Source organism: Aegilops tauschii, chromosome 3 (genome assembly GCF_002575655.3).
Source record: "Aegilops tauschii subsp. strangulata cultivar AL8/78 chromosome 3, Aet v6.0, whole genome shotgun sequence".
Taxonomy (NCBI): domain Eukaryota; kingdom Viridiplantae; phylum Streptophyta; class Magnoliopsida; order Poales; family Poaceae; genus Aegilops; species Aegilops tauschii.
Genome location: NC_053037.3, coordinates 58235091 through 58254920, shown reverse-complemented (window position 1 = coordinate 58254920; position 19830 = coordinate 58235091). Strand labels below are relative to the sequence as shown.

Below are 19830 nucleotides of genomic sequence, written 5' to 3'. Positions count from 1 at the left end.
TTCATGCACACATGGTATTTCACGTGCGGTAAATCCAGAGGACACACGATTTTCTTCGCCTCCTCCAAACTGGTCGGACACTTGTTCCCCTTGGGAAGACGTTCCTGCCAGAATGACATGTTCTCGTCGAAGCATGTGTCGGTCATTTTGTGTTTTACCTTCATCTCCAGAGCCATGAGCGTTACTTTCAGGCGGGTATCCTCGGGCCTGCATCCTTCATACAATGGAGTAACCGCGTCTAACTCAAGTTGATCCATCTTGGCTTTCTCTCGGGCGGCAGCTCTTGCGTTATCCGTCTGCTTGAGAAGCAGCTCTTGAATATGAGGGTCCTGCACCCAGCCCATCGATGGTCCAGCGTCGTCTGCTCCGCCGGCATCATCATCTTCATGATCATGCCCGTCGTCTGCTCCAGCATCTTCCTCATCATCATGTCTTGCATCTTCTACATGATGACTGTGTACAGCATCACCGTCGTGATCATCTCCTGGGGATTCTTCGTCTTCTCGCCCGCCCGAGCCGCGGTGGTTGTCTTGCTGCCCTTCCTCATTTCTTGCCCGGCCCCCATGGACGACTTCGTAGTCATCTTCATCACCTTGCCACCGATAGCCATCCATGAAACCACGCAAGAGCAGGTGGTCCCGCACCTGCCCGGATTCCGGGTCCGCAATAAGGCTCTTCAGCTTGCATCTTCGACATGGACATCTTATCTCCGTCTCGTTCTTTTGAAGCATCTCGGCCTTCGCGGACCTCAAAAACCTATTCACGATGCCTTCGGTCATCATGTGGACCATGGTCGCCTGCGGGGTAGAGCAAAACGATGTTTTAGAACCAAGAAAAATTTTGGCATGACTTTCCCTAAAAATAGGACAAAAAGGAATGCTTAATGCCAAAATTCTCGCCAAAACGGAAATGAATCAACATTCCGGCAAAATATTGGCAACTATCGCATTTCAAATACCGGTACACCTCCAAACACAAACACATATGCAACACCACAAACATATGCAACACCACGAACATACATAGATCTAGCTAGGCCATAAAAAGTGCATGTGCACATTGTTGTAGGGAGAACAACATAAATATAGCTTCCCCCCTTACTTACCTATCAAAACAAGGTAATTTAACCACTTAAATTGAATGAATCTATGGTGGAAATGAGGTGAAAAAGAGGAGGCACCCGAGACAAGGAGGAGGTGGAGAGAATGAAGTGGGGAGAAAGTGAGTGTGGGTAGGAGAGGCTGTCCAAAATATCTTGTTGCTGCCCACTTACTAATGGCGCACCAACTCTACATGCGCCATTAGTAATCCAGGTTACTAATGGCGCACCTTCTGGTGGTGCGCCATTAGTAGCTTTGCAAAAAAAACATACTAATGGCGCACTGTGCGCCATTACTAGTTTAAACTAGTAATGGCGCACGGTGGAAAAGTGCGCCATTAGTAGTTTTGCAAAAAAGGGAATAGAAAATATAATAGAAAAAACAACATTAGTGGCGCACTTTCCGGCAGGTGCGCCATTACTAGTTACAACTAGTAATGGCGCACTGTGTCTGGATGCGCCATTAGTATGTTTGGACAGGCGCACTAGTTAAAAAAAAATTTGATACGTGCGCCATTAGTAGTTTCAACTCTAATGGCGTATCAGAAGGTGGTGCGCCATTAGTATACACTAATGGCGCACCGCTTGTCTGGTGCGCCATTAGTGTCAATCCCATCAATAGCCCTTTTTCTAGTAGTGTCTGAGACCTTTCATGAGTTTACTAGAGAGAACCCTACTCTCATAGATTGCGACGTTTAACAATCAGACTCATATAGGTGTGTTCTTCAAAAGATGTTCTGCAGGACAACATCTCTGCTTAAATGAGCCACTTAGAACACATTAAGATATACATCAACCTGCCATACAGTTTTAGGAGAGTATTGCATCTTCATGGAGTGGTGTTGTTAATAGTAAGGATACTCTCCTCTTAGTTGATCAACAGCTTGTCTTCCACATCTAATTCACGGGATCTCTGATCACAAAGAATAGGTTACCACTGTGAACAACTCATATTGTGGGTCTCGTACCCATCTCCCTCGATGCATTATCTATCACATTACGTGATAGACCCTTAGTAAAAGGATCTGCCAGATTTTTAGACGTTTGGATATAATCCAATGCAATAACTCCGGAGTTTCTCATTTTCCTGACAGACTGTAACCTTCTCTGAACGTGTCTTGATGACTTCATGTTATCCTTTGAGCTGCTCACTTTCATGATCACAGTTTGATTGTCGCAGTTCATAAGGATACCCGGTACAGGTTTCTCAACAACCGGCAAGTCATTCAAGAGCCGGCGAAGCCAATCTGCTTCGACCGTAGCTGTATCTAGTGCTGTGAGTTCTGCTTCCATTGTTGACCTCGTTAAGATGGTCTGCTTGCAAGACTTCCAAGAAACAGCGCCACCTCCATGAGTGAATACATAACCGCTCGTGGCCTTTATCTCATCAGCATCTGAGATCCAGTTTGAGTCACTATACCCTTCAAGCACCTCTGGGTGCCCAGTGTAGTGAATTCCATAATTCGCAGTGCCTTTCAAATAACGCAAAACTCTCTCTATAGCTTTCCAATGCACATCTCCTGGTTTTGAGACAACCCGACTCAGTTTGCTAACAGCAAAAGAGATGTCAGGTCTTGTAGCACTGGCTAAGTACATAAGCGATCCAATAATCTGAGAATATTTTAATTGATCTCTAGCAATTCTTTGATTCTTTCGAAGTAACACACTCGCATCATATGGTGTTGGAGAGGGCTTGCAGTCACTATAGCCAAAGCAACTCAAGATCTTTTCCACATAGTGAGATTGAAGCAATGTAATCCCACCATCATCGTCTCTCAACAACTTGATGTTCAAAATGACATCAGCCATTCCTAAATCCTTCATCTCAAAACAACGAGATAGGAAATCCTTGACCTCCTTAATAACATTCAGATTTGTTCCGAAAATCAGTATGTCATCAACATACAAGCAAAGAATAAATCCTTCGCCCCCACCATGGCGATAGTACACACATTTATTAGCTTCGTTTACAACGAAGCCTGCAGCGGTTAAAGTTCTTTCAAACTTCTCATGCCACTGTTTGGGTGCTTGCTTGAGTCCATACAAAGACTTTAGAAACTTGCACACTTTTCCTTCCTGGCCATCTAGTACAAACCCATCTGGTTGTTCCATATAAATTTCCTCATCCAACTCTCCATTTTGGAAAGCAGTCTTAACATCCATTTGATGAACAAGAAGACCATGTGAGGCAGCTAGTGAAAGTAGAACTCGAATAGTGGTCAGTCGAGCCACAGGTGAGTAAGTATCAAAGAAGCCTTCACCTTCCTTTTGGGTATAACCCTTAGCCACGAGCCGAGCCTTGTACTTTTCAATAGTACCATCGGGCCTAAGCTTCTTCTTGAATACCCATTTGCATCCTATAGGTTTGCACCCATACGGACGATCAGTTATCTCCCAAGTTTCATTCGCCAAGATGGAATCCATCTCGCTACGAACCGCTTCCTTCCAGTAGTCAGCATCTTCAGATGCATAGGCCTCTGAAATAGAACTGGGAGTGTCATCTATGAGATACACAAGAAAATCATCACCAAAGGACTTTGCAATCCTCTGTCTCTTGCTCCTAGTAGGAACTTCATTATTCTCCTCCACAGAATTTTCAAAGTGTTCCATCGAAATGGCAGGTTCAGTAATTGTAACTAGTTCCTGATTCGATGAACTAGGTATCTCCTGATTAGACGAGGTAGACATATCCTTCATGGGAAAGATATCTTCAAAGAAAGTCGCATCATTCGACTCCATGATCGTACCGACATGCATGTCAGGTACCTCGGATTTTACAACCAAGAATCTATAGCCAATACTATGAAAAGCATATCCCAGGAAAACACAATCCACAGTCTTTGGTCCAAGCTTCCGCCTCTTTGGAATTGGAACATTGACTTTTGCCAAACAACCCCATATTCGCAGATAAGAGAGTTTTAACCTTTTCTTCTCCCATTCCTCGAATGGAGTTATCCCTTTGTTCTTTGTGGGGACTCGGTTTAGGACATGACATGTCGTCAATATCGCCTCCCCCCACCATGCCTTGGAGAGACCCGATGTGTCTAACATGGCGTTAACCAAATCAGTTAGAGTACAGTTCTTTCTTTCGGCCACCCCATTTGACTGAGGTGAGTAGGGAGGCGTCCTCTCATGGATTATACCATGTTCCGCACAAAAAGCATCAAATTCATTGGAAAAATACTCTCCACCACGGTCGGACCTAAGCCTCTTGATTTTTCGATCAAGTTGGTTTTCCACTTCAGCTTTATAGATCTTGAAAAAGTTCAAAGCCTCATCCTTAGATTTCAGAAGATACACACGACAGTATCTAGTGGAGTCGTCAATTAATGTCATGAAATATTTCTTTCCACCTTTTGTCAAAACACCATTCATTTCACATAGATCTGAATGTATGAGCTCGAGTGGTGCAAAATTTCTCGTTTCCGCAGTCGTGTGAGACTTACGAGGTTGCTTACCTTGCACACACACTGGACACTGAGATCCCTTGACAGTGGTGAAACTAGGGATTAAGTTCAACTTTGCTAGTCGCGACATGCAACCAAAGTTAACATGACAAAGACGTGAATGCCACATTTGATTCACTATTGTTGCAAATATGATTAACAACTTTATTGCAAATGTCTGATAAGGATAAACGAAACAGGCCTCCTGACTCATAGCCTTTACCAACGAAGGTTCCATACTTGGATATTACAAATTTATTCGACTCAAAGACAAGCTTGTAGCCATCTCTACACAGAAGAGATCCGCTAACAAGATTTTTATTGACGGAGGAGACATAATGCACGTTCTTCAGCCGCACGATCTTCCCCGAAGTAAACTTCAGATCGACCGTGCCAACACCATGAACAGAAGCACTTGAACCGTTGCCCATCAGCACGGTTGAAGTCCCTGCGGTCTGATAAGATGAAAACATGGAAATATCACCGCATACATGCACATTAGCACCCGTGTCAATCAACCAATCAGGAGAATGACATACTGAAAGAATAGTGGGAAATATACCATACCCAGCATCCTTTATGTCAGTGTCTCCAATGACAACATTAGCGGTCTTGCCGCCTTTCCAAGGATGACGCTTGTCATAGCGATTAGGGAAACTAGGAGCCCAATGATCAGGATCCCCACACACATGACAAGCACCTTTCTTCTTGTCATTATTCTGCTTGAAGTTCGTGTGTTGCATAGCCTTGTTCTTCTGTAGCGACCAGACCTCAAACAGTCTGTGCTGCTGTGCACCAGTGTCATTCCTGGATCAGTAATGCTGACACGCACAGTACAAATGGAGGATTTATAACAGAGTAGCAATCACACACTTATTACAACGAATATCTCAAAAGAGCATAAGTATGATAAATATGGCTTAAGGCCATCTAAAAATGATAACAGCGGAAGGCTTGGAAGATAAGTGAGTCCATCAACTCCAACGGCATCACTGAGTATAAGACCACGACCTAAGGCACCTTACTCGTCGTCTGGAAAATCTGCAACATGAAACGTTGCATCCCGAAAACGGGTCAGCACATGGAATATGCTGGCAAAGTAACACATAGAGAATAAGGAACATAATAATGCTATACTACATGCATATATGGCTGGTGGGAAAGCTCTATGGTTACAGTTTTGCGGAAAGCCAATTTTTCCCTACTGCAAAGGAATAAATTTTATTTAACTATCATGGTGGTTGTTAAACATTGAGAAGGTACCTCCAACTCAATCCCAATTAGGTATCATCATTAACCCAACAATATTAATTAAAGTAACATGGTGATGAGATTCACATGATAATCCAAGTACTAGATACTCAAGTTGTCCATAACCGGGGACACGGCTAACCATGATTAGTTTATACACTCTGCAGAGGTTTGTGCACTTTTCCCCACAAGACTCGATCGCCTCCGTTGGGATTCTCGCACTTCAAGGTGTTTGAGAAACGGATGACCGAGACACAGTCTTTCAGAAACAATCACCCTTTACTCCGGATGGACAGTTACACCTACTTTCCCCTACATCTGCTAGCCCACCTCTTCAAGTGATCATGTAACCTACTCAACTATGCTAGAGCCCATAATAGCTTGTGGCTGCACACGGAAGTTTCTAGCATGAATAATCTTATGATCCCTTTGAGCCTGGGTGGCGGTCCTTATAAAAACAGACAACACTGGGTTCTCTAGGTGCCTCAATCCACCCAGATGTGAGTTTTAGTTGCCACCTTAGGTAAACCATTAATTAACAATCTCACATCTGTCGTGAATATCTCTCACACCCAATCCACGTCTACGAGCATAGCATGGCAATATAAGCAACGTAGAAGTAACTCCCAAGGGTTTGATAAATAAAACAGGTAATAGGTACTACCTCAACTACATCCCAATACCCACGGTTTAATTAGATCCTAACCATGCAATGTTTGAGAATTGATCTAATGCAATAAAAACTGGGTATGGAAAAGTATGATCAAAGTGTTACTTGCCTTGCTGATGATCTGTGAAACCTAGAGATTCGAAGTAACAAGCGGCGCACTCCGGGTACTCTATCGCAAACAAACAAGCAAACAATGAGTACTCATCTAATGCACTAGTAAAACTCAAATAGAAGAACTAACCAGAAAGTTCAACTTAAGAATCTCCGGTTTGCAAAAAGAATCAAATCGAACGAAGCAACGAAAACCAAACGGCGAAAGAAACGAGCTTCGTTTACTAATCTGGATCTAGGTCAAATTTTACAGTATCAAAAACTTGTTTGAGTTGGTTAAACGGAAAGAGAATTTCGAGACGAAAATCTAGGCGCTTGAATCACCTGATTCCGATAAACGAGCGAAAAGTTAAACGAAAACGAAGATCTGATCAGAAATCGAGATCTGGAAAAATCGCGGAAAAATCCAACGAAAAAGATAACTGACGAACAGTTAAACGAACGGACGTTCGTTAACAGCAAAAATCCGACGAACACGTTCGTTAAAATGAACGGGTCGGTGAACGTTCACTAAATAATAAAACCAAAAAATATATAAGCCGATCTAGGGTTTAGAAAAAAAGGAACGGTTTTTTTTAAAACCGGCAAGGGCGGCGGCGGCTCGGTACCTCGTCGGGACGGGCTCCGGGGGGGCGGCTTGGGGCTCCGGCGGGGGTCGGCGAGGGCGGCGGGGTGGCGGGGCTCGGGCGGCGGCTCGGGGCGGCGTGGGGCGGCGGCGAGCTGCGGGCAGCGGCGCTGCGGGCTCCGGCGGCGGCGGCTTGGGCGGGGCTCGGGGTGAGGGAGGGGGCGGCGGAGGTGGGTATATAAGAGAGGGGGGCTTCTTGGAGGAGGGGGCAAGGCGGCGGCGATGGCGTGCTCGCCTCGGACTCGGGCGGCGGCGATGGCGTGCTCGCCTCGGACTCGGGCGGCGGCGCAGGCGTGCGCGCGAGGGAGACGGCGCGGGGTGGGCCGGCCGGCTCGGCTGGGCCTCGGCCCGGTCGGGCGCGGTGTTTTTTTTAAAAAAAATTCCGCCGAATCTAAAAAAATCGCAGAAAAATAAAGAAAAATCCAAAAATGATAAAACAAATTTTCCCCGTCTAATTAAAATAATTAGAACAAGGTGAACATTTTTTTGACACAAAAATGCAGTTTTGAAAACGTGCAATTTTTTTTATGCAAGTAAAATTGCAAATAAAATCCGAATAAAATCCCATATATGATTTTAATATTTTTTCCTCCAATATTTCAATTTTTTTGGAGAATTCATATTTTCTCCTCTCATTTATTTTAATATGAAATATTTTTCGTAGAGAAAAATAATTAAAACCAAAATCCTCGTTTTTATTATTTGATAAAATCAAATATGAAAAATCGGGAAAATCCCCAACTCTCTCCGAGGGTCCTTGAGTTGCTTAGGATTTATCGAGGATTTGCCAAAATGCAATAAAATATGCTATGCAATGATTATCTAATGTATAACATTCCAAATTGGAAATTTGGGATGTTACATCTTCCCATCAAACTTGCCCTTGTTCTTGAACTTGTGGGGCTGGAAGTTCTTCTTCTGTTCCAGATTGGCACTAGATCCTCCCTCAATACCTCGAGCACGTGTGTCCTTTGCTCTCGCCTTTTCTTCCACATCAAGAGTGCCAATGAGATCCGGAACGGAAAACTCCTGCCTCTTATGCTTCAGTAAGGTAGCAAAGTTCCTCCATGAAGGAGGAAGCTTATTGATGATACCTCCGGCAACAAACTTGTCTGGTAGCATACAACTGAAGTGCTCAAGTTCTCTAGCAAATGACTATATCTCATGAGCTTGCTCAACCACGTAGCGCTCTTCAGTCATCCTGTAATCATAGAATTGCTCCATGATGTACAGCTCAGTGCCAGCATCCGAGACCCCAAACTTGGCCTTGAGTGCATCCCACATATCTTTTCCATTATCAATTGACGCATAAGCATCAACTATGTTCTCACCAAGAACACTCAAGAGAGCAGCCTTAAACAGAGTATCCATTTTCTGAAAAGCTTGTGCATGTTGAGCATCAAGCTCTCCTTCAGGTTTGCCAAGAGTGGCATCATAGCAACTCATGGTTTGAAACCATAAGACTGCTCTCACGCGCCACCTCTTATAGTGGATACCCTCAAACATAGGAGGTCTCATGGAAGCAGCAAAACCACTTGGTGTAAATTGCCTATAATAAGGTTTTTGGATTGTTGGAAATATGAGCAATTTACCATATGATTTTATTAACGGAAATACTAGATAAAGCATGACTAAAGTAGCAGAGATAAAGCAAGTCATGCAATCTGACAAAGAGAAGGTAGATAACATCTGCAAATATAAACTAGAACCGAACATCTCTAGAGTAGACAGTAGACCAAGTAGCATATATGAAGTAGAACCTATCATGTGTAGGGCAAGGACTAGAACAAGGAACTGTGGCAGAACCTCTAACAGGAAAAACAAGAACACGTACGGGACAGCAGCTGCAACAGTAGCACTGGACTTGGGGTCGGTGTCCTCGGTAGCCATGTCGGGGAGGAGGTTGTCGACGTCGGGGAAGTAGTCGTCGGAGTCCGGGGTGTCCGTGAAGAAGAAGTCAGTAGTCGCGCAGAGCACTCCCCAAAAACCTTATCACCCTTCTCCCGTACAGGACTCAAAGAGGTGCGGTTTCGGAGGCATATTGTCCCGACCTGCGGTGCACGCCGCAAGCCGGGATGAGGAAGATCGTAGCAACAGCGCAGTGTTCAGGAACCGGTGGCGAGAGGAAGAATGAGTTCTGGTACGTCTCTCTGAGAGGAGCGACCTCCCTTTTATAGGCGCAGGAGAAGGAGGCGAGAGGCTGCGTCGGGAGCTGAAGGGAACGAGGCAGATGAAACGAACAGATAGCAGCCGAAGGGTGCAACATTCCGCTCATTCCCGCAACCCGCGGTGCGGCGCGGCGCGGCGCGTCGTGACGAGGCGTGGCGTGGCGAGGCGGGCAGCGGAGGAGGAGCGCGCGTGGATTTCCCTCTTATTCTCATGCTCATACATACGGGGAAAGAACCTCCCTTATAAAGAGGTCCAACTCCCTCTAAACTAGAAATGTGGGACTAAACTTTAGTAGTGTCCCTTGCCTTGCACGAATGGGCTAAGTGGGCCTCTAGGATTTATTAGGAATTTCTGAAATTGTTATTGGGCTAGGCCCATAAATAGATAAAATTCCAGCAGATGAGCCCCCTGAGTACTGCCTGTAGAGCCATTGGGAGGAGCACGCGGGGCACTGCTTGTCGGGCCAGGTAGGGGAGGAGGTGGCGGAGCATGCCGTGTAGGGCCTAGAGGTGGAGGAGGTCCTCGAGGGTTGCCATCATCTGATGGCCCCGTAGCAGCAGCCGGTTTTTTCTTTTTCTTGGACTTGTTCAGGTGGCCGATCTCGGTACGTGCTCCGTGCATATGCTTGTATACAATGGCCTGTGCTGCATCAGGCCCACTGGCAAACTTGGCTAGTTTCCAAAAATCGTATATCATGTTTCTCTCCCTTATCTTCTTCTTTGATTGAGGAGGCATTTCATCCAGTTGCTCATACCCGGTCCCTGGCGCACTAGGGACAGCAGTAGGTGTCCACCGTCTTAGCATGTACCTTTCCGGTATGACATCAACTCCAATATGGGTGAACACCTTGAGGATGTGGCAACAGAGCATGTCGTCCTTGTCCATTTTGCAGCACTCACACAAATAGGAACCCTCAGCCACCCTTGCCTACACCAAGTAGTTTCGAGAACCATATTTGGCAACAAATTCCTGGTTCGGTCTGAGCTCAAAAAGGTCAGCACCAACTTGGAACACATTATAACATCCAATCAGCTCAAACTCTTCTCAAACTTGCGGTAAAGGTCCCTAGTGTAGGTTTCGTAAGCTTGCCTCTCTATTGGGAAGTTGGACCATAGCTCAATCTCAAGGTGTTCTGTCCTGTAATCATTGCAGCCTTCCTTGGCAAGGATGTGGTTCTGAATTTTTTCATATTGCTTGACGAAGTTCAGCATTGAGTTGTGTGGGTTCACATATCTTTTTAGGACGGCGTTGAACCCGTCACTATGCTGTGTAGACTGCAGGAAGGGGAAGAACCTGTGTTTGAAGTAGCACGGCACCCAAGTTGACATGTATTCGTACAACTCCTCAAAGTGCGTGTGTGTCATAGCCTCGTACTTCATCATTAACCCAGCCCAATTCTGCTCAAACTCGTCTATAGTGAAGCTGAAGTCAACACAGTAGTTGAAATCATCAGAGAGCCCTGGATTCCGGCACGACGGCCAACCAACTTTTTCCCGAGCCTTTTTCATGATGTGCCATCGATAACAACGATGCACTGTGGTTGGAAAGATGCTCTGTATTGACTGCCTCATTGCACCATCCTGATCGGTTATGAAGTTGTCAGGAGGTTTGCCACTCATAGCCTCTAGGAATGCTCGGAAGACCCAATCAAAGCTCGATGCCAACTCCTGCCTCACAAACGAGCAACCCAGCATGAAAGATTGGCCATGTCAGTTTATTCCGATGAAGGGCGCGAACGGCATATTGTACATGTTGGTCATGTAGGTGGTGTCAAACGATATGCAATCGTGGTACGCCTCCGCATAAGCTTTTCGAGCTGAGCCATCCATCCAAAATATGTTGACAACTCTGTCCTCTTCATCATATTTTACCTTATAGAAGAAGTCTGGATCGGTTTTTTGTATATCCTTGAAGTGCGCAATTGTCTCAATCATGTCACCCTCCTTTGTGTCATCTCTACGGAAACTTGTACACAGATTTGTTATTGCCTTTGGTCCGAACGGCACCATCATCTCAGATCCATAGAACTCTGCCATTACATGCATGATATAAAAAGAAACAATATATCTTTTTTTAGTCGCACGAATGCACATATCCAGCTGCACAGTAATATGCATGTGTTGGCACAGAAGATAGTTGCAGGAAATGGACAACCAGCTGCACCTTTTAGAAAACACTTTCATTTTGCACACAGGACATTATGTAGTTGCGTAGTGAAGGTAATCTAGTTGCACAGGACATTATGTAGTTGCACAGTGAAGGTACTAGTTGCACACTTAAGGCATTTTAGTTGCACACTGGGCTGCCTAGAGGGAAACTTAATTCTGTAAGGGATATAGAAACACACCTGTAGTCAAGTTGCAGTTATATAAGATGCGCAAAAACTCCTTTTCATTAGGAGAGATGCCTTGGTGGGATCTCAAGTATTTGGACAACGAAGGTTTGTTCACTAGCGGATGATTGTGGTCACGAACAAAGTGCGTCACCTGCCATCGCCCATCTATCAGCTTCACCAACAATTTTTCCTTGCATTGAGTCTGCTTTATTGTCTCGCGTTTACGCTTCTTCTTTTTCTTACTAGTACCAGCCTCCTCTTTAGCAAATATTGGAGGTTCATCTTCCATCTCCTCATCACTGTCAATAGGTTTTGGATCTGGTATATGGTCCAGGACACGAGGAGCCTCAGCTCCTCCATCATCAGCTTTTGGCTTCTTGTACTTGTTACAGCAAAACTGCTGTTTTACCAATACATTTGTGCGAGCTGTCCGCCTAGAGGTGTTCCTTTTTACAGAGAAACCCATCCATAGGGCGTAGCTGTTGTAGTGATCCTTAGCAATTTGAAGGGTGTCAAACCTCATGCCAACATAGGGTTCCATCGGTTGAGAACCAGCCTCATCTTCTCCTTCTTCTCCTTGCACAGCACCAGCTCCGAGCTCAGTCCTGGTTGGACCAGGAACATTTGCCGCAGTGCCCGTGTCACCAAGAGTATGGCTCTCTGACTGCAAAGACACCACTATAGGGGCACCACGGGTTGATGACTGCCCTGCTACATTGTCATGGCCCATAGGGTTAGGCCCACGACTTGTCTGCGTGTAGTAAACAGAGCGCCCATTTTCTGTCAAATTTCCTTGTGGTATGCTGGGTTGCTGCTGATCGATATCATAAGGAAGCTCATTGAGATCAGGAGGCAACTCATTGGGATCAAGCATATTTTTCCCTTTTTTTGGCTGCTGCCACACATCCCCTTCATATAAAAAAGAAGGAAGTGATGTCATCAGTTTAATCATGAAAGAGTGTTTCCAAACAACCTAAAAGCTTATTACATAACGTTGCACACCATTATGGCAATCTTAGTTCCAAAAGCAACATGTCTATAGCAGAATCTTTATTATAACAGGTATGTTTTTTTTCACAGAGTTTTTATGTTAGTTGCACAGTTTGCAGTAAATAGCTGGCAAGAACATGACTTTTTTTTACTACAAAGTTTTTCTGACTTTTTCCTCTGTTTTGTTGCAATGATCCGCAAGTTTTCTGTTTGGCAAGGAGCTAATTTAGATTTTCTGCACATAATTTGGACATAATTTGATGCCACAATTGAGACGGAGAAATCCAGATGAAAGAAGAGACAAGAATTGGATGACAGATTATAGATATATGTTTTTCATCGCCGTTTCTGTTTTTACTTCTAGTATAGTGAACATATTTTTTACACCATAGCTTTGCAATAGGTGTGGGACCAGAATATATGTGTGGGACAAGAATATATATGTGACTATTTAAATATGGTTTGTGGTTTCATTAGCTATGTACAAAAGTTTCTTGTGTTTTCGCTGTCGCACTACAGATTTTTGGTTTTGGCTAGAGTAGATGTCTCAGTTGGCCAGGATGCATATTTTCAGTTGGCCAGCATGCATGTTCAGTTGGACAGTCAATGTGTTTAGTTGGCTAGAATAGATGTTTCGGTTGGCCATGATGCATATTCAGTTGGCCAGCATGCATGTTCAGTTGGCCAGGATACATGTTTTTATTGCACATATACTTCAGGTTTTCTATAGTGTTCACTCAGAATATATGTTCAGGATTCATGTTCAGTTTGCCTAGCATGCATGCTGAGTTGCCAAAATATAGGTTCAGTTGGCTGGGATGCATGTATAGTTGCACAGTTATGCATTTTCCGATGGCTACAATGCATATTTAGGTTTTTGGCTACAATGCATGTTGAGTTGGCTAGAATCATGTTTCGGTTGGCCAGAGAACTTGCTTTAGTTGGCTTGTTTAACATATCTAGGTGGGGGAAACTTGGTTGGCATGCATGTTAGAAAAATGTTCAGTAAAGTTGGTCTCAAACCATGTTTAGTGTGCAACTAGGAAGCTGTGCAACTAAACCTAATGACTTGTGTTTAGTTGCACAAACCAGGAAATAGTAGGCTTCTATCCATGGTTAGTTCACAGTAATTCATGGTACTTGTTTTCAGTTGCAGATATGACAATCATGGGGGGAGGTTGGGGTTATGTGCCAGATCCACCTCTTTTTGAAGCAGCTTCTCCATGGATTTCTGCTAGATCCATGGAGAAGGGGGTTGACATAATGTAGTAGAAGAAGGGGGGAAGTGAAGAGGGGCAGAGGGAGGGAATTTACCTGCCCTGATGTTGCTGCCTGGTATGGCTCTGACCACCCTGCCCTTAGATCTTTTTTGAAGCAGCTTATTTTTCTACTTTGGGGCTGCCATGGCGGCTGTGTAGGAGGAGGAAGAAGGGCCTTGGATCCCCTTCTTTCGTGGAGAAGAAGAAGACACCATGGTGGCGTGACGGCGAGCGGGCATGGGAGGGGCTGGGTACGTACAGCTGGCCACGTGGGAGCAGGGCCGGTCCTGAGATTTCGGGGGCCCGGGGTGAACTAAAAATTGGGGGCCCTTAATATACAAGTCATTGTAATTATACGTGCGCATGTGTGTGTGTATATATATATATATGTATATTTGTCTCAAGAAAATGTATACATAAATTATTATTAGTAATACTTAAATGCATCCAAAATCGGTATGCATATCAAATGATTCATACATATTACCTTAAACATTTCTGCTAACATTCCTCGATGCAAAGTCACTTATGATGGGGTCGATGTCAATCTCATCCAATAATTTCTTCTCGATGCATAATGTAGCCAAACCATTTAACCTCTCTTGAGTCATTGTTGACCTCAAATAATTCTTCAATAATTTCAACTTTTTGTAGAGCCAGCAAATAATACATATATGTGTTGAACAATTCCAAAAAATGAAACAGCTTTCTCACATGATTTTGCCATATCACAAAGAGTGAGATTGAGACTATGACAAGCACATGGCATATATAATGCACTTGGATTCATATCAAGTAACCTAGATTGTACCCCTCGGTATTTTCCTTTCATATTAGAACCATTGTCATATCCTTGACCCCTTATATCATTAATATTTAGGCCAAAAGACTCAATAGATTGAAGCAATGCTTTAAAAATCCCTAAGCCAGAAGTGTCATCCACTTTCAAGAACCCCAAAAAGTACTCCTCAATTTTTATTTTGCCATCAGACAGATTAACACATCGGACTAGAAAAGTCATTTGTTCTTGATGACTAACATCAGGGGTACAATCTAGGATAACAGAGAAATACTTAGCCTCTTTAACAACCTTTATAATAGAACATATGATGTCAGAAGCCAATAGAGATATCAACTCATTCCATATTTTGTGACTGAGATAATGATAATGGATTTCTTTATTCTCAATACTTCTAAGATGATCCTGCATTACCATGTCAAATTCTACAATCATCTCAATGCAAGCTAAGAAATTACCATTATCATCCTTGTAAAGCTGCTCACTATTTCCGCGAAAAGCCAAGTTGCGTTTACCAAGATATTTCACAACAACTATTATTCTTAACAAAACTTGCCTGCCACGTTCTTTCTCCTTTGTTATTTGATGTTGCAATTCCTTGTCAATAGTTTCCTCTTTCCGTAGTCTAACCCTCAATTCATTCCACTTGTTCATGTTATTAATATGCTCGATGATGTTTTCATGTTCTTTAAGCTTGTCACTAATATGCCTCCAATGTCCTAGTCCATCATGTGCTAAGGAACTCTAACTCCTGTTGATGCTAGACTTGAATATCTTACAACAGAAGCAAAAAATATTATTGACATCTTTTGAATAAACTAGCCATTTTCTATCATGTTCCTCTCCATTGCTTAATTTTCTATGATAATGAGCATACGAAAAATGTCTTCCTGCATCATCTACCTTGTATTCCAGTTTTCCCTATCTCATAGGCCCTTTCTCAACTAACGCATCTCTTGCTTTATTACCAAGATTATCCCAATCTCTTGGATCATAAATATCGGCAGTATAAACTGGTTGTTCATCAACACTAGCAGATTGGGCATGTGCATCTGACGAATTACCTACATTCTCAGAGCCACTTACATTGTTATCGCCGGTGTTGGTGTTGATATTTTCTTTTTGCTCATTAGTGTCCGAATTCTCATTAGTTTGTTGCTCTTCCACTATAGCAACAATCGCCAATGCATCATCTGGGTTTGTCGAAGCAGTGGAAGCACCAATATTAGTCGGCTTGAGAAATTGGTGAATACCTTCGCGTTGCGTGTGTATCAATTTCTCCACTTCCTTCTTCTTTTTCCTTTTAGAGCTACATGATGGATAGTTCCTCTTACTGGAGAACGTCATAATAACACACACACAATGCTGAAAAGAAAACAATTTGTTCTATCAATTGTTGAACAGTGCCCGCTATGAATCAAAGGAATTTTTTGTATCAATATTACATACCTCAAATCCTCAATACCTGATGGAGTGATGGCCAAACTTCATTGCATGTGCGTATACAATACACAGGGGACTGCACAGCGCATAGATTCTACAGAGGGTTGAGAAGAGAACAATTGAGCGAATGCCAAAGAGGACCCCAGAATTGAAATCAGCGGAGAATATATACAAATTAGGAAGGAAATGACCAGGGGCACCGACGCGGGAGTTCGTGCGTGCATGTACGGCGGCGTCAGCAGCTAGCAGCTAGGGCCGGGACCTGGGAATCATTGCGCTTGCATGACTCTGCGTGATGGATCAAACGAGCAATCCAACAGAATAGGAAAGGAATCGTCCAGGCCGCTGATTGATCGCTAATTTTTGTACGTGAAAGGAAATTCCGCTGGTCGCTGGGATCGGGAGATCGGGCTGCGGCTCCCTGGAACGCATCTGCCCAGTATGGGCCATAGGTCTATAGCCTACATACATACCTCGGGGGGCTGGATTTTGGAAGCCCGGGGCGGCCGCCCCTGGCCCCCCCCCCCCAGGGCCGGCCCTGCGTTGGAGCGTGGGGAGACTTTTCTCTCCTTCTGTTTGGGCCTATCAGGACTGGCCGCTTGATCGCGTGGGTTTGGTGGTCGGTTTCCTTTTCTAGAGCGCAGGACCGCGAGGTGACAGGGAGTTTCCTTTTCAGGCCGGCCGCTCGATCGCACTAGTGGGTAGCCGGCCGCCCACTAGACGCATCCCAGATTTATATCAGTGATTGTTAGCTAGAAAAGCAGAGGTGGTGCATGGGCTAAACTATGCATGCAACTTGAAACGAGACCAACATGCTGAAAGAAAACAACAAATTACCGCCGGAAGAAGTAAATAACGCTAAAGTACAACCAACCACAAGAATTAGACGTGCTGAAATTGTGTACCTCTCACGGTTGTTGTGCCTTGCGCTCGCACACGTTGACCGGTTGAAACCCTGTTCTGTCTTCTGTGGGAGAAACAGCGAGATGCAGGGGTATTTATAGGTGGTCCTAACAGTAGCGGCCGCACGAACGAACTGACTTAGGGCGTGTTTGGTTGCCGTGCGCTACAGTACCCGCATTGCATACACTTCTCCACCCAACCTGGCTATGCAAATGCAGCCTCAAATGCACCATCAGCATGTTTTTTGGTTGCCTGCATGGGCAGAACCACACTGCCTGGTGTTTGGTTGCCTGCATGTTAGTGGACAAACCCAAGGCATGGTGTTTGGTTGTATGCAACGCCTGGTGTGTGGTAACCTCTTTGGCTAGTTGGTGAGGTTACCACCACACTTCGGCAGCACACATCCTAAGCACAACAGAGCATCAACTAGCATAATTCAGATATAAGCAGTACCACACTTCATAACAGTTCAACGCATAAACCATAAACATGTTCAAAGCAGACTCGATAGTACGCTAGAAAGAGGTGGCCCGGCCCTACTCCTTGGCGGCGAAGGCTTCGTCGTGCTTCCCGTACTTGTTGACGACCTCAATGCCATCATCGTCGAAGATGATGACCTTGAGGGTGTCGGGAGTGAGGAGCTTGAACGTCACCATGTAGCCGATCTTGATCTGATGAACGGCTGCGTAGGTGGCCCAACCCTGATCCAGGGTCACCCTGCCGTTCATCAGCTTGACCATCACCTTCCAGGAGCAGCCGGTGTTGTTCCTGAGCTTGAACTCCATCTGCACCGTGACGAAGTGCTTGGTGAAGTCTAGGGGCATGGGGATGCACTCAAGCTTCGGTGCAAGGATGACCTTGCAGAAGTGAGTTGGGCCATCCTCCTGATGGTAGTGGCCGTAGTTGCGGCTCTTGTTGCTGGGGGGTTCCTCCATGCCCTCGTCGTCGCCACCCTCAGGCGTCTTCGGGTCTTCCTCGGCGGTGGGCGGCAGCACAACCACGTCGGGCATTGGGTGAAGGGGTTGCTTGCCCTTGTTGTCAACGGCCGGGAGCACCTCCAAGCCCATCTCATTGCTCTCCTCAATCTGCACACAATTCATGGAGTCACGCACATCACAGAGTTCATGGCTAATTGAAGAGCTTGTAGTTAAGACGGCATGACTGTCACTCTTCTCCTCCTCTCCATCCCCCTATATTTACTCACCCTTCCCACCACTACTTACCCACCCCCTCTCTTCTCTCACTGTCAACCTTCCTCCTCCCCATCGCCATGAGCTCTAGCTCCAGCTCCAACGCCAACCCCTTCCCTTGGGGTATTGGCTGGAGGGCCTTCTTCCTCGGGTGGTCGGCTGGTGACCACACCAAGTTCGAGAACACCATGGGGGTGTGCTCGAACTTCGGCTCCATGCCGGACATGCAGAACGAATCTAACGCAGTGCTCATGAAGGCCACTAAAGAAGAGCTGAAGACGCTTATTCCTGACCCAGCGAAGGGCGCGATGGCAGTTGACATCATTCGCTGGGCCATGAATCAGGCCATCTCCGACGACGCTAAAAAGAGGAAGAAGTGGTGCAAGTACAAGACCTCCTGGGCTCCTAATGACCGCCGTGCCGCAGTGTATTGGGAGACGGCTATCGCGCCGCCGGCGGTCATTGGCGGGGAGTCTAAGGAGGAGGAACAAGAAGCGGTGCACATGCTAGCGAGGGCACCGGAGCCAGGCCGACGTACCTGGCAGATCGACCTCGACTCCGCCGAGTACGACGACGACGACCCGCCGACCCGCACGGCGATGAAGAAGAAGATGAAGGCCAGCGGCTCGACCAGCCGCTCCGCACGCCGGTGATGGCCGCCACGGTCAGCCGGTGTCCGTTGTCCACCCCCAATCCCCCTATCCCCCTATCCCCCAATCCCCCTTCTGCATTCCGATCTTGCATGTATGGACTCGCATGAACTGCTATGAACTAGTATGAACTACCCCTATGCTTATCCACCTCTATTCCCCATTCCCCTCCACCGTGGATCGAATGTAGCGTGCATGTCGAAGAGAGAGAAGTGCTTACCGCCATTGATGGAGTCCGGTGGTCTTCTTCCTCTGCTCCGATCCGGCGCCGCCGGTGATGGAGTCCGGTGGTCTTCTTCCTCTGCTCCGATCCGCCGCCGCCGGTGAGAGTTGGGAGAGTGGGGAAGAGTGGGGAGAGGGAGCGGTGAGGGGCGGTGAGGCTAATAACTGCCGGCGCTTCGGGAAGCAACACGGCTTCTCGAGCGTGGCCGCGCGCGTGCAGCCGCCGCAGCCCACGTGCACTGCTCGGGCCTGGCCCTGGAGAAACTGCCGATTCGTGCGTTTCGAGTGAGGCAAGCCCAGAGGTGCTTTAAGAAGCGTGCGATGTAAGCCCAATAGTGTATGCGGGCTACCAAACAGGCTGATCACTTTCCCGCGGGCCTGGTCGAGGCCTATGCAGGCAACCAAACACGCCCTTAGCGATTGATACCTGCCGTAATTTGTGTTGTATACAGATTGATTGGCACAGGCGTTGCAAGATCAAAATAATTGACGGCTGAGATCGATGGTGGCACGGATCGCTGTGCGTATATCGCGCCCTGCCATTGGCCGGTGTTTCTATGACACGGATTGTGGCAAATCCTGCCCCCCTTTTTTGCCTTTGAAATTTGTGGTGGGTATACTTGTGAAATTTTCCCAGCACGAGACTGCATGCATGCATGCAGAGGTTG

The 19830-nt window shown here is 45.8% G+C and overlaps 2 protein-coding genes across 2 annotated transcripts; both read right to left on the bottom strand.

Moving 5' to 3' along the window:
• Nucleotides 1–10399: 10399 nt before the first annotated feature.
• On the bottom strand, nucleotides 10400–10990 carry LOC141042706 (protein FAR1-RELATED SEQUENCE 5-like). The gene has a single exon (XM_073511584.1). The coding sequence runs from the start codon at nucleotides 10988–10990 to the stop codon at nucleotides 10400–10402; it is 591 nt and encodes a 196-aa protein (XP_073367685.1).
• Nucleotides 10991–11080: 90 nt separating this feature from the next.
• Nucleotides 11081–12436, bottom strand: LOC109772759 (protein FAR1-RELATED SEQUENCE 5-like). The gene is made up of 2 exons (XM_020331457.1): nucleotides 11956–12436; nucleotides 11081–11400 (listed from the first exon to the last, which is right to left on the bottom strand). Exons 1-2 carry the CDS (start codon nucleotides 12434–12436, stop codon nucleotides 11081–11083), a joined length of 801 nt encoding a protein of 266 aa, XP_020187046.1.
• Nucleotides 12437–19830: the final 7394 nt, after the last annotated feature.